Source organism: Haliotis cracherodii, unplaced genomic scaffold (genome assembly GCF_022045235.1).
Source record: "Haliotis cracherodii isolate W230 unplaced genomic scaffold, xgHalCrac1.p SCAF_18, whole genome shotgun sequence".
In the NCBI taxonomy this organism is placed as follows: domain Eukaryota; kingdom Metazoa; phylum Mollusca; class Gastropoda; order Lepetellida; family Haliotidae; genus Haliotis; species Haliotis cracherodii.
In genome coordinates, this window is record NW_027266273.1 from 27,855,427 (window position 1) to 27,869,864 (window position 14,438).

Consider the following 14,438-nt stretch of genomic DNA (forward strand, 5'->3'; position numbering starts at 1 on the left):
CAATGTGTGACCTGGTTGATTGTGTGTCACAATGTGTGATCTGGCTGATTGTGTGTCACAATGTGTGACCTGGTAAATTGTGTTTCACAGGGGCAACTTTGGCGAAACTCCGACCTCCAAAAGTCGCCGTTCTAACATTAGGCACAGAGAGTAGGGACTGGCAGCTTGATCTGAGAGATCTCCCAGGCATGTACTCTTCAAGAAGCTCGCTGATATAAGTTGGTTTTTGATTGTGTCTCGCATTGAACACAATCATCATCACTTTATACTGTGTGACACAATGTGTGACCTGGTTGATTGTGTGTCACAATGTGTGATCTGGTTGATTGTGTGTCATCATAAATTACTTCTCATGCCATCAATTACTGGTGGGCTCAGACTTTCATTCACATCAGTTCCAGAAATGTTTGACTGATCCGATAAAACAGGGTGGAACTAATATGATATATACCTGTATATCAGTGAAGATAATTCGCTTGCTGCTGGGAACAAAACGATCATCAAAGCATTTCTTAAAGATTTACTGAAAAATATGGATTTGTTCAGAATCATAACATATATTGGACAATTACTGATTTACAATAAAAGACTGAAATCATTAACAAGCACATCAAGGATAATAAGGAAGCTAATCCATCAACATCAGAGACCATAACGGCTGCAGCTGTAGGTTATCACTGATGATCACTGCCACTCTAATGAGTGTACGTCTTAAGACTTCATTAGCCCAATAAACAGTATTGTGCACTGCTTAATTGTCAGGGGTAACTCTTTTGTTCCATATTCTCTGGTCAACAGATATACCTGTATACACAACACCAAAGGGCCAAACAAAGTAAGGAGCAAGTTAACTTAATAATAATATGGACAATTCAAAACAAGTCTCTTACAGATAACAAGTTCTTCTTCCCCGTGATTACACATGACCATGAAATTATTTATAATGAATATGTTAAGGGATTGTAGGTTTGAGGTTTGAACTGGTCCCAACAAATGCATATACATAATTATATTGATAACAGTCAAGTCACGGTGCCGTGTGAGGACTATGTTATGGATGGACTTGTTGCTGCAGAATCAGGTCACTTGAATATCACCAACTCATCTGCAAACAAAAGCAGTATTACACAAGTGAATACTGCAGTTATGGTTTCCATAATCAAACAGAAAGATTCTCAGAGTCACAAAGTTAACAAATGTCTAGCCCTTGACTTGAACATCTTTCCAAGGCAACTGACTATAAAAGACCAGTTTCCACCCTTGCCGCACTAGGCTGGAATTTCTGGGCTCGATCGTAGCACCAACAGTGGAAATTACGAGTGATGTCCCTTCTCTGTCCCTCCTACTGACAAATCAGATTCCACCTCTCATATCACTTACACCTGCTTCAAACAAAATGGTGGTGCCCAATCAAGACAATCTGACTGATAATCAAATCACATGAGAACCTTGATTAAAAACATGAACAAATTTGGAAAACAATAAGTTGGTTGTACACATGCTTTGCAAATCCTGCAATTGACTGAAATCTGCATGGCAGTTTACTAACCAGATGTCGATTTATTTTTTTTCAATTTTGATTGGACTATGCAAGGACTTTTATAGTCAGTTAAATCCCTTGCCTTGGGAAGATGTGACTAGAAGTGAGTGTCTTCACTGCGTGTTTAGTACTGAATAGCAAAGTGGTTGTTATGTGTATTTATCATACAATGGAAAGTGTTATAATGCGATAAATCAATCTGATTAACTTGGTATCACCATCCAATAAATATGCAAATGAGGTTACCTAAGAACTACTAATAACCCCCAAACATCAATGTAAAGTATTGTCTGATTTTCCCAGTTGAGATAGGGGTTCACATGGTGTTTGCACAGACAACCATTGCAGAAAGTCCACTGGCACAATATGATAAAATAGGCATTCACACAAACATTATATTCATTGTGTTTCTGCATTGTGAATATCCTATCACAAGAACAAAGAAATGCATACAAGAAAATACAAGAATTATTCCAAACATATGATATTTACGATACAGAAACACATGCTGCTAACAATCTCTAATTACCAGGCAAATTCTAAGCAAGTATCAACACCTCTGCAGAATGTTGTCAAACAGTAGATAACAAAGACACCTCAAGCCTTCCTGGTGATTAGTCAGACCTTTTGAGGTATTAATATTCCTGCTCTTAGAGAAGACCTAATCACCCCTGCCAAACACCTGAAGTGTGAAGATCGATGCGATGTCAGAAATAGGCACTAGTCCTGTAGTTAAGTTATCATAAGGACTAGAAGACATTTGTCGTTTTTAAGGTTTTTACTATACGTTATCATCATAAGGACCAGTGGGCCAAACTGTTAGTTTCTACCACTGCTTCCTGATGATTAGTCAGATCTCTTGAGGTATTCATATCCCTGCTCTTGCAGAAAACCTAATCACCCCTGCCAAACACCTGACGTGTGACGACCGATGTACAAACCTGGGGCTGGTCTATTTGTCAGATATGATCTGCCTTGCAATCAGCTCCTTCATGATTTCATTAGCACCCCCATAGATGGGCTGGACCCTGGAGTCCACGAAGGCGCGGGCGATAGGGTACTCCAGCATGTAGCCCCACCCCCCATGAAGTTGGACACACTGGGTGGCAATCTTCTGTTGCAGATCCGAAATCCTGCAACATGGAGAGTTACTACCATGCATCATACTCTCCACAGCACAGGTGAATATATATATATATATATATATATAGAAAAAGCACAGTAAAGTTCTAACTCTAAGGCACAATATAATAATAATTAAATAAGTGCAGTAAGATTGAACACAGTTTTAATTGGCTAGCGCTTTCCACTCGTACCACATACGAGTCTCATCAGGCCATAACTGAATAACTACTTCATGTCCGTAGAACATGCGTGACTCATACGTGGTACGAGTGGAAAGCGCTAGCCAATTAAAATTGTTTTCAATCTTACTCCACTTACTTAATTTTATATTAAATGTACAAAGAATAAAAAAAGAAGTTGCTACCCTTAAAAAGTGCCATGCATTCATGTTTTCCCAACTTCTAAATGCCTATCAAAGACTTCTCCACAGGTGGTGCACATACACCCAACATGTTTCAGTCACAATGATTTGTTTGGAGTGTTTGTTGTTTAACATCACATTCATCAATATTCAAGCCACATCATGGTTCCCTGGACAAAAGAGGGTCTGTACCATACCAACCAGTGATTTCTTTGAGTGGCATTTAGAAGTTGGGTGTGATGAAGTAAGACGAGTTCTATGGATGAACAACTTCTTTATTACAATTAGTGCGACGTTTCGGTGTAGATCCCAACACCTTTATCAAGCAAGTGATGATAAACTTGCTTGATAAAGGTGTTAGGATCTACACCGAAACGTCGCACTAATTGTAATAAAGAAGTTGTTCATCCATAGAACTCTTCTTACTTCAACCAGTGATTGATATTATGTGCACTGTCCGTCACACAAACTTACTAACACCCCATTTGTTCAATGTAGTCTGCAGCTCATCGGAATTCTGTTATATTTGCGATGTTTCAGTAATTTTCACATGAAATTATTTACCACACAGCTGATATAAAGGTAAAGGCAGAAACTGGAACAAAATGTAACATGTATTAGCTAGTACCTCAACAAAGTGCAAAAATAAAACAGATAAAATTGCAGTTAAATGTTCATGTTCAAAATTGGTTTGGAATTCTGTGAGCAACTTTACAAGGCCACACAGCTGGGGTACTATCCTGTGCTGGAAGGAAGGGTGTTCTACTGACCAGTATTTAGGGCCATATTCTGTGAAGGAAGGTATGTTCTACTGACCAGTATTTAGGGCCATATTCTGTGAAGGAAGGTATGTTCTACTAACCAGTATTTAGGGCCATATCCTGTGAAGGAAGGTATGTTCTACTGACCAGTATTTGGGGTCATATCCTGTGAAGGAAGGAAGGTTTGTTCTACTGACCAGTATTTGGGGTCATATCCTGTGAAGGAAGGTTTGTTCTACTGACCAGTATTTGGGGTCATATCCTGTGAAGGAGGGAAGGTTTGTTCTACTGACCAGTATTTGGGGTCATATCCTGTGATAGAAGGAAGGTTTGTTCTACTGACCAGTATTTGGGGTCATATCCTGTGAAGGAAGGTTTGATCTAATGACCAGTATTTGGGGTCATATCCTGTGAAGGAAGGAAGGTTTGTTCTACTGACCGGTATTTGGGGTCATATCCTGTGAAGGAAGGAAGGTTTGTTCTACTGACCGGTATTTGGGGTCATATCCTGTGAAGGAAGGAAGGTTGATCTACTGACCAGTATTTGGGGTCATATCCTGTGAAGGAAGGAAGGTTTGTTCTACTGACCAGTATTTGGGGTCATATCCTGTGAAGGAAGGAAGGTTTGTTCTACTGACCAGTATTTGGGGTCATATCCTGTGAAGGAAGGTTTGATCTACTGACCAGTATTTAGGGTCATATTCTGTGAAGGAAGGAAGGTTTGTTCTACTGACCGGTATTTGGGGTCATATCCTGTGAAGGAAGGAAGGTTTGTTCTACTGACCAGTATTTGGGGTCATATCCTGTGAAGGAAGGAAGGTTTGATCTACTGACCAGTATTTGGGGTCATATCCTGTGAAGGAAGGTTTGTTCTACTGACCAGTATTTGGGGTCATATCCTGTGTAGAAGGAAGGTTTGTTCTACTGACCAGTATTTGGGGTCATATCCTGTGAAGGAAGGAAGGTTTGTTCTACTGACCAGTATTTGGGGTCATATCCTGTGAAGGAAGGTTTGTTCTACTGACCAGTATTTGGGGTCATATCCTGTGAAGGAAGGAAGGTTTGGTCTACTGACCAGTATTTGGGGTCATATCCTGTGAAGGAAGGTTTGTTCTACTGACCAGTATTTGGGGTCATATCCTGTGAAGGAAGGTTTGATCTACTGACCAGTATTTGGGGTCATATCCTGTGAAGGAAGGTTTGTTCTACTGACCGGTATTTGGGGTCATATCCTGTGATAGAAGGAAGGTTTGTTCTACTGACCAGTATTTGGGGTCATTTCCTGTGAAGGAAGGAAGGTTGATCTACTGACCAGTATTTGGGGTCATATCCTGTGAAGGAAGGAAGGTTTGTTCTACTGACCAGTATTTTGGGTCATATCCTGTGAAGGAAGGAAGGTTTGTTCTACTGACCGGTATTTGGGGTCATATCCTGTGAAGGAAGGAAGGTTTGTTCTACTGACCGGTATTTGGGGTCATATCCTGTGAAGGAAGGAAGGTTGATCTACTGACCAGTATTTGGGGTCATTTCCTGTGAAGGAAGGAAGGTTGATCTACTGACCAGTATTTGGGGTCATATCCTGTGAAGGAAGGAAGGTTGTTCTACTGACCAGTATTTGGCCATGGAGGCCATGCCATTGTCAAGCTTCCTCTTGTTGTGCAGCTCTAGACACTGATCAACAAATGCTCGGCCAACGCAGACATCGGTCTTCATCTCTGCCAACTTGTGCTGGATTGTCTGTACAACACAGAGCACATTTTAGCACATTAGACAATTCTTAATGTTCTTTAAAATAGCAAGAATCATGTGGATAACATTTCCAACACTACCTGCAGATTAGAGAGGGTCCTGCCAAAAGCCTTGCGTTGTTTGACGTAGGACCTCGTCTCTTCAAACATCCACTCACAGGATGCTATGCCCATGTCTGCGATGATAAGCCTCTCTTGGGGCAGCTCTCCCATCAGGTAGTAGAATCCTTTGTTCTCCTCTCCCAGCAGGGCTTCCTTCGGGAGACGCACATCCTCAAAAAACAGCTCTGCCGTATCCTGAGAATTAACAGATTGGATTTGATTGTTTGTTTGTTCGTTGTTTAAGACCATTCTCAGCATTATTCCAGCTATATGATGGCAGTCTGTAAATAATCAAGTCTGGACCAGCCAATCCAGTGATTGACGTCATGAACATCAATCCACTTAATTGGGATATGATGACATGCAAAAACCAAGTCAGCGAGCCTGACAACCTTACCCCGTTAGTCGCCTCTTATGACAAGCATGGGTCGCTGAAGACTTACTCTACCCTGGACCTTCACGGGTTTAACAGATTGGAAATCAGCGTCAGTGGTCGTATTATGTACATAAGGTTTCAGGAAACTATGTGACCTTCAATGGGCCCTCCTATCTATTTTTTAATAAAATGTGTGGAATGGTTTCAAAATGAAGGCATATTGTTAGCATAGCTTCCACATTGGAACTGAATGCATTTAGTATGTGAATATTTAGTATGTGAATATTGAGTATGAGATATGACCAAATGTGTTTGGCTGCCGATGCTTTCAATTCAAATGGCTGCCATGTGGTGAATCCAATGCGAACCACTGCTACAACGTTAGTTACTGCTTTCATATCGCATTTGAAACTATTCCTTCGCACTTGGTAATAAAGGTGTGCAGTTTAATCGGTAAATTCATTCTTTCCATGATACATATCACAATATCATTGTTCATGCTTGATCTATCGGGTGATTTCAAATAAGGATTTTTATCATGTGTTTAATGTTATTTTCTTGCCAAACGCCTTCACTGCCCTACAGCATGCATCTGCAGCCCCAAGATGGCTGCGTATTTATTGACTGAGCAAACATCATATTGTACCAGCATCTTGTTTTGTTCCATTAATGAACTTCAATTCATACCTTTGCGTATCAGATTGCTTCTGAAGTCAAACTTTAGAATGATACAATATATCATGAAACCTTTCCCAATATGGCCTTGTGCATCGTAAAATATTGGGATACTCTTTAAACCTCCAATACACATACCTACTTGGTAGCTATTGCTACAAACACTATTGCTCATATTAATTCTGATAATGCTTGTTTATTCAGATAGATGGGAGGGCCTGAGTCACAGCTGCTATGAAATGTTGGACTCATGAATTTAACAAAATTTAACGTTTATATGTTTTTGACTTCCAGCTCATGAACCTTCTTTGAAAGCTCCACACACTGATGGTTGTTCATAAGACTGTTAAGAGTTTGTTCCAGCCAATACCTGAGCCTTCATCCCCATCTTCTCCAGTTTGCGACCTTTGATGAACCCAGGAGTCCCCGCATCCACCAGGAACAGACTGATGCCATGGGCGGCCGACTTGGCGCTGGTGTTGGTCAGTGCCACTACGATGACCAGGTCACACATGTAACCATTGGTGATGAACACCTTGCTGCCATTGAGAATGTAGTCCGATCCATCCTTCTTGGCATTGGTTCTCACTCCCTGTAAATCACTGGAAGAATCAAGAAGTAAAATTATTTGTGTGAGTGGCATTTACAGTCAAGATGAACAGGACAAGTTCTTATGAGGCTATGATTCAGTGTATTTTCCAGATTTGGTGCTGAATAATAGCCATGTAAATAACAATATATGACAAACACTCTTATTCTGAAACCAAAACTCAATCGGTTCACATGAGGTGAGATGAGTAATGTTGTGTTGAAGAATACTGCATCTACATAACGACGTGCATGCACATGTATGTGTGTGTATGGGTGCTTGTACTAGTCTGGAGGTATGTCGGTTTTATAGTGCCAGGCGGCTAGCCCACTGAGACATCATGCCGCAGTTTAACATGAATACCCCACACTGACACAGTTTACTGTATCCGAGCCAACCAGTCTTTGTGTAATACCCTTAAAGCTGATCACCAGGCAAGGTAACAATAAGTACCATGTATTGACTTTATTGCTATGACACGGCCAGGAGATCAAACCACAGACCTTCAGCTCTCTGAAGGGACGCCTTATCCACTAGACCATGGAGGCAGTCTGGTCCACATGGGACACATCAGACAAAGTAATCAGGTGGTATATTCTGTTGCTGGAGCTAGAATTGAAATTTCCTGACCAGTGAACTATAAATAGTCGGCATCCTGGCATTGACATAATTTCTATTTTGCCATAAAAATACAATAAATCTGACCTGCCTGCACCAGGTTCTGTCATAGCGATGGCGCCGATGCAGGTGCCCGCCATCATCCGAGGAATGTACTTCTCCACCTGTTCCCTGCTGCCGTAGTTGGTGATGTAGGGCATGACGATGTCCGAGTGTAACGCGAACCCTACACCAGAGTTGTTACCGTACATTCTACAAAAGAGAATGTAGCTTAATGCTGCAGTCAGAATATTCCAGCAAGTTCATGTAAACAATCGAGGACTGACCAGACATATCGGTGGTAGATATTAATGTAACATTAACATAAAGCAACATCCCTTGTCATCATAATGCGATCACACGCATCAACTAACAGCAGTAGAAACTAACATTGTTAACACTAGTCCTTCTAATGATAACATATAGCAAAACTCTTAAAAAAGGCAAATTTCTACTAGTCCTTATGACACCTTCACTATTGGGCTGTTTGGAAAGGACTACAGTTTTGGTTTGTTGTTTTACGCCGCACTCAGCAATATTCCAGCTTTATGACGGCGGTCTGTAAATAATCTAGTCTGGACCAGACAATCCAGTGATTGATATCATGAGCATCGATCCACGCAATTGGGATCAATGACATGCAACCAAGTCAGCGATCCTGACCACCCGATCCCGTTAGTCGCCTCTTACGACAAGCATATTCGCCTTTTACGGCAAGCATGGGTTACTGAAGACCAATTCTACCCTGGATCTTCACGGGTCGGAAAGGACTACAGGACTAGTGCCAATATATAAGGCTGACTTAAGTCACTGAGCCTAACCACTTGTTCCCAGATGCTATCTCTAATGATAAGCATGGTTACTTGCGTCCAAATTCCATCCCAGAATTCCCATGGGGTCTACAAAAGGTGACACATTCAAACTCATCCAGTCTTTCGAACAATGGCATATTTTGTGATGGTATGTAATGTTAAAGCTTTAAAGAGGCACTCATCAGAAGCAACATGTCGGACATTTTCCCAAAGCAAGCATATCCACTAGCCTATATCAAGGCCTAGTTACTACCCTTGCCACACCAAGGCCACTTTTCTTGGCTCGACCCTGGCGCCACCTTGCATAGATCACAAGTTATGCCTCTTGTTATGAAAACGAGATATCCAATCAGATCGCTGTAGCTTCACAAAGATGGTGACTACCAAAGGCAACGACCTACCTAGTCGATCATATAACGAAAACATTCTCGATGTCATTCCTGACACAAAAATGTAGGCAATCTAAGGGGCGTCCAAAAGATGAAAAGACAAATTCGTGTAAACACAAACAGGCAGCAGTAAATCACTTTCATACCAAGGTGTACCAGTCGTGTACGTTGATTTTGTGAAACGTTCTCTGTTTGGAGATATGTGCGATAGTCCAACCATATTTACTACAGGAAAGTGGGCTTGATGTGGTAAGGGGGAAACAAGACTTTGATAAAAAGGCTAGTGGATGCTCTTGCCTCAGGAAGATGCTTGTCGGAGTGATTGGGTGTTATGATAGAGCTACATCAAACTTAGGCCTGATATACAAATACAGCAGTCCTCGGTTCCGTTCCACAAAGCGATTGTAGTGCTATGATCATCGAAACTCTCGTACTTTAACATAGACTTAGAATGGTGGTAGCGCTATGCTCCCTTTGTGAAACGCGACTCTGTGCTCCATTTCACAAAGTGATTGTAAGGCTATGACTGGGAATGTATCAGAGTTACTAATTTTAAGGTCCTCATGGGCAATAGAAATTGAATCAAAGGGTCCCCTAAATCTGTATCTGTCTTAACATTAGGACCATGAAACTAACCCCTGACTTTCAAGTCTAATGATAGTACTACTCATGTCTATATAAGTAATCCACTTCATGTGGTACCAGTCTATGTAATGGTTACAGAGCAGTGCATGTTCCTCTGACAGTATCATTTCTTCTCCGGTTTAGGTACAAACTCACTGTTCTTCCCAGGTAATGGCTGTTGAGAGGACGTCGCCACCAATACCTCCCGCTGTCTCTGGAGTCTGAATGCCCAGCAACCCGTTTGTCCCAGCCTGTTCCCACACCTACAACACAGGCAAACAGTGTGAACACCCAGCAACCTGTGTGTCCCATCCAGTTCCCACACCAACAACACAGGCAAACAGTGTGAACACCCAGCAACCCGTGTGTCCCAGCCTGTTCCCACACCAACAACACAGGCAAACAGAGTGAACACCCAGCAACCCGTGTGTCCCAGCCTGTTCCCACACCTACAACACAGGCAAACAGTGTGAACACCCAGCAACCCGTGTGTCCCAGCCTGTTCCCACACCTACAACAAAGGCAAACAGTGTGAACACCCAGCAACCTGTGTGTCCCAGCCTGTTCCCACACCAACAACACAGGCAAACAGTGTGAACACCCAGCAACCCGTGTGTCCCAGCCTGTTCCCACACCAACAACACAGGCAAACAGTGTGAACACCCAGCAACCTGTGTGTCCCATCCAGTTCCCACACCTACAACAAAGGCAAACAGTGTGAACACCCAGCAACCCGTGTGTCCCAGCCTGTTCCCACACCTACAACACAGGCAAACAGAGTGAACACCCAGCATCCCATGTGTCCCATCCAGTTCCCACACCAACAACAAAGGCAAACAGTGTGAACACCCAGCAACCTGTGTGTCCCAGCCTGTTCCCACACCAACAACACAGGCAGAGAGTGTGAACACCCAGCAACCCTTGTGTCCCAGCCTGTTCCCACAGCTACAACACAGGTAGAGAGTGTGAACACCCAGCAACCCTTGTGTCCCAGCCTGTTCCCACACCTACAACACAGGCAAACAGTGTGAACACCCAGCAACCTGTGTGTCCCAGCCTGTTCCCACACCAACAACACAGGCAGAGAGTGTGAACACCCAGCAACCCTTGTGTCCCAGCCTGTTCCCACACCTACAACACAGGCAAACAGTGTGAACACCCAGCAACCTGTGTGTCCCAGCCTGTTCCCACACCAACAACACAGGCAGAGAGTGTGAACACCCAGCAACCCTTGTGTCCCAGCCTGTTCCCACACCTACAACACAGGCAAACAGTGTGAACACCCAGCAACCTGTGTGTCCCAGCCTGTTCCCACACCAACAACACAGGCAGAGAGTGTGAACACCCAGCAAACTTTGTGTCCCAGCCTGTTCCCACAGCTACAACACAGGTAGAAAGTATGAACACCCAGCAACCCGTGTGTCCCAGCCTGTTCCCACATAAACAACACATCAAATGTGTCGCCACACAAAGTTTGTGCATGTACACCAAAAATGAGAAATACAGTGAAAAAGAAAGAAAAGAATCTTGAGGACATTTTGGATGACAGTCAGTGTCCTAGCTAATGAAACAATGTGAAACCATGGGGGTCATGTCTTCCACCCCTGGTCCCAGGTGACTCCATGCCTTGCTACACTTAAAAGTAGGATCATCAGCCAGTAACTTTACAACGTAAGTACCAGCTATCATGACCGGACTGGAGCCATGCAGGGCAAGGTGGAGACTATTCAGTGTGTAAACATCCTGACAACAATATGTACAATAACCCATACAGCTTGTCTCACCTCTCTGCTAACTTGGCCATCCTTCTCCCACCTGGAAAAGAAAGCAGCCAGCTACACAAAACACTAAAATATCATCATTTTCTAGGTTCCTCAGGACAGTGGACAGAAAGCAAATCATAAATAGACATTGATGATTGGTTGGTTTCAATTGTGAAATCTGTAATTAATAAATAGACTGGATGAAATACAAATATAACATCATAAAAAGCATAAAAACTTTCAAGACCAAAGTATGTTTTTTGTGTTGCAGATTTAAGTAAATTATCGTTAAAGACTAAGAGTTTTGCTATCTTGTGCATTGATAATTACAGCAAGGATAATGAAAAAGGAAGCTATTAATTTCAGCTGTTTCTCATCTCATTCATTATTGATCATCAATCAATCATGGAACCACATGATAAATCTTGAAATGTTAACCAACTCTCGTACATCATGATATACAAAGAGTGTGACACTGAATGAAAACAATTTGTGCTTGTACATACTGAGCATGGTGAGGTGTTACCTCCTCTTGGAAAAACCTTCTGACACTTTGGCGGAAGATGTCGTGCTCTTCTGAGAAGATAGCTCTTGTTCCAATATCCATCAAAGATGAAGCTTGAGCAGGTTCAATCCGATGTTCACCAGTACCACTATAAAAATGTCTCTTATTACATACACCAATAGTCCTTTTATGTTAATCCAACAGCTGTTGTGTCTGACACATAAATGTTATATAAGTATGAAAGCAATTATTACTGTGGCAAGCGACAAATAATGTATTCTTGTTATGAATCAGTTTTTTTTCAATCATCATAATTATTAGAGCATAGGTTCAATATCATTTACACGTCGCAATATTGCCTGATGTTAGACCATTAGGACTCATCAAGGACATTAAATTATTGTAACTTTACAAAGGAGAGAGTTAATGAATTGTGTACAACACATCAGTAATTGCATAGCTAATAATGCCAAACAAAGGCAAGAACAGCAGTGTGTATTCATGTATCTCCAGTATTGGCCTACCTTTAGAATTCAGCTCCACAAAAGATTACAAACACGTCACAATACCTCATGAAGTAATTTGTGAAATTTGAAATAATCAATCAATAATTTCAACATGTTTTAAATGATAAACATGATAAAAACATGCTTTTGACTTAATATAGATCTATGTGTTATCATCAGAAGGATGTGGACATCTATGCAAAAAAAAACAATACTATTTATCTGCCAATCTACTCGTTTTAAGGAATTAAAACCACCTCCAAAAGCAAACAGTTTAACATTTGCACACACCAAATTACACAAGTAAAAGACTTAATGCGATTATAATTACTTTAGTTTCTAAAAGGATTAGCATTATCTATCATATTCACATATTTCTAAAAAAAAGAAATCATTAACTACCACAGACATTTAGATTGTAAAATTTCTGTGTGTCAGTGAGTTAACTTACTAAAAATGAGTCTCCAACTCAACAGTAATGCAGTAATATTTTCAATATATTTGGATTACAAACTAGGCCTTATGATAGACGCTTCAAAAGGCATATAAGTAAATGTAATATTTTTGCTACTTTGGGGGGGCCCCATATAAAATTTTTGGTTTATTTCAGATCAAAATTCATCAAGTTCATTTTAATAGTATTTGAAAAGAATCGACAGACGCTTCTGTATCTTCATTGTCTATTGATAGCTGTATGGGTAAAATGACGTCATTTCACATGTGACGCCATTGCTGTTCTGAATAAACAGAAGTTGTCCGAGATCAAATTCTTCATTTTGAATTCTTTAAGGTATGTAATCAAATTCAAATCAGAACCCACACCTTTCCCCCAACACATAGAACATATTTATGTAGGTTTTTGCATATGTGCATATGCATATTTTCTATATTTGATTGAAATGTCGTATCAATGAACATCGCTTTATGAACGGCAACACGCTGTAGCATTAGTTTCGTGATTAGCTGTAATTTGTGATTATGTCGTGTTTCAAACATTTCATTGTTATAGTTACATTCTTTAGAGAATATTTCTTGTAAATCTATAGTGTAGTCAATATATTTGTCAAGGACAATTATAAGTATTGTTTTACAAATATTTTCCAATTACTGTCAAAGCTATTTTCAAAGGTTTTTTTATATATTTTCAATTTATTATTTCACACATTATTATACAATTGTCCCAACTTTGTATATTTCATGTCAAAATGTAACAAAAGGCTAAATCAATGTTTTATTACTTTATTATCAATAATTTCACATATATAATGCATTTAGAAGCATTCTGTCAAAGTTTAATGCATTGTAATCCAAGGGAGATAACTATGCATTCACTATTGCTCAAAGGTTGCATAACCTGTATCTGCTTAATGCTAGGTTTAAGTCTAAGTAGTGTACTGAATTTCAATTTTATTGTTAATTGTTAATTATCCTTTTGATTTGTCATCTCACATGTGACGCCATTACTGTTCTGAATAAACATAACAGAAGATAAAATAACGGAAGACTGAACTTTGGACCATGAAAATACAAATTCTGCATTTCCCCGTTCTTTTGCGTTTCTATTCACAAACAAAATATTTTACCTGCTCTCAAGAGTATGTGCAGATGACTTATTTCGTACACAAGATAAGGCAAAGGCATGGTTCGTCCGTGGCTTCAACAAGCTAACCTGCTTCACAAGTTTGCACAAAGCTTGCCGTCCACTCGCCATTTTCGTCTGCTTCTGAATAACTGACGTCCCTTTGGTTGACAGCGATAGCCGATTCGCGGAACCAGTTCTGCCAAGCTCCTCACAGCGATAGCCCGTCCGCGGAGTGGTCGCACATTAAAAACGAGGATATTTTTGTGCATGCATCAAAGTTGTATATCAATCGATCATTCATTTATTCCATTCTTATCAATGTG

The 14,438-nt window shown here is 40.8% G+C and overlaps 1 protein-coding gene across 1 annotated transcript; it reads right to left on the reverse strand.

Annotated features, from left to right (window-relative positions):
- Positions 1-519: 519 nt before the first annotated feature.
- On the reverse strand, positions 520-14,271 carry LOC139465491 (long-chain specific acyl-CoA dehydrogenase, mitochondrial-like). Its single transcript, XM_071247212.1, has 10 exons — positions 14,117-14,271; positions 12,029-12,175; positions 11,544-11,574; positions 9,916-10,022; positions 7,983-8,147; positions 7,059-7,290; positions 5,617-5,832; positions 5,397-5,524; positions 2,482-2,673; positions 520-1,105 (listed from the first exon to the last, which is right to left on the reverse strand). Exons 1-9 carry the CDS (start codon positions 14,242-14,244, stop codon positions 2,493-2,495), a joined length of 1,335 nt encoding a protein of 444 aa, XP_071103313.1. The 5' UTR covers positions 14,245-14,271; the 3' UTR covers positions 520-1,105; positions 2,482-2,492.
- Positions 14,272-14,438: the final 167 nt, after the last annotated feature.

What these genes read in the sequence shown, in the direction of transcription:
- LOC139465491 (XM_071247212.1), bottom strand. Translation starts at nt 14,244, where the DNA reads ATGGCGAGTGGACGGCAAGCTTTGTGCAAACTTGTGAAGCAGGTTAGC. An exon ending in ACAGAACCTGGTGCAGGCAG is followed by an intron (nt 7,291 to 7,982) that starts GTCAGATTTATT and finishes TGATTCTTCCAG; the next exon opens with TGATTTACAGGGAGTGAGAA. An exon ending in GCCTCCATGGCCAAATACTG is followed by an intron (nt 2,674 to 5,396) that starts GTCAGTAGAACA and finishes TCCATGTTGCAG; the next exon opens with GATTTCGGATCTGCAACAGA.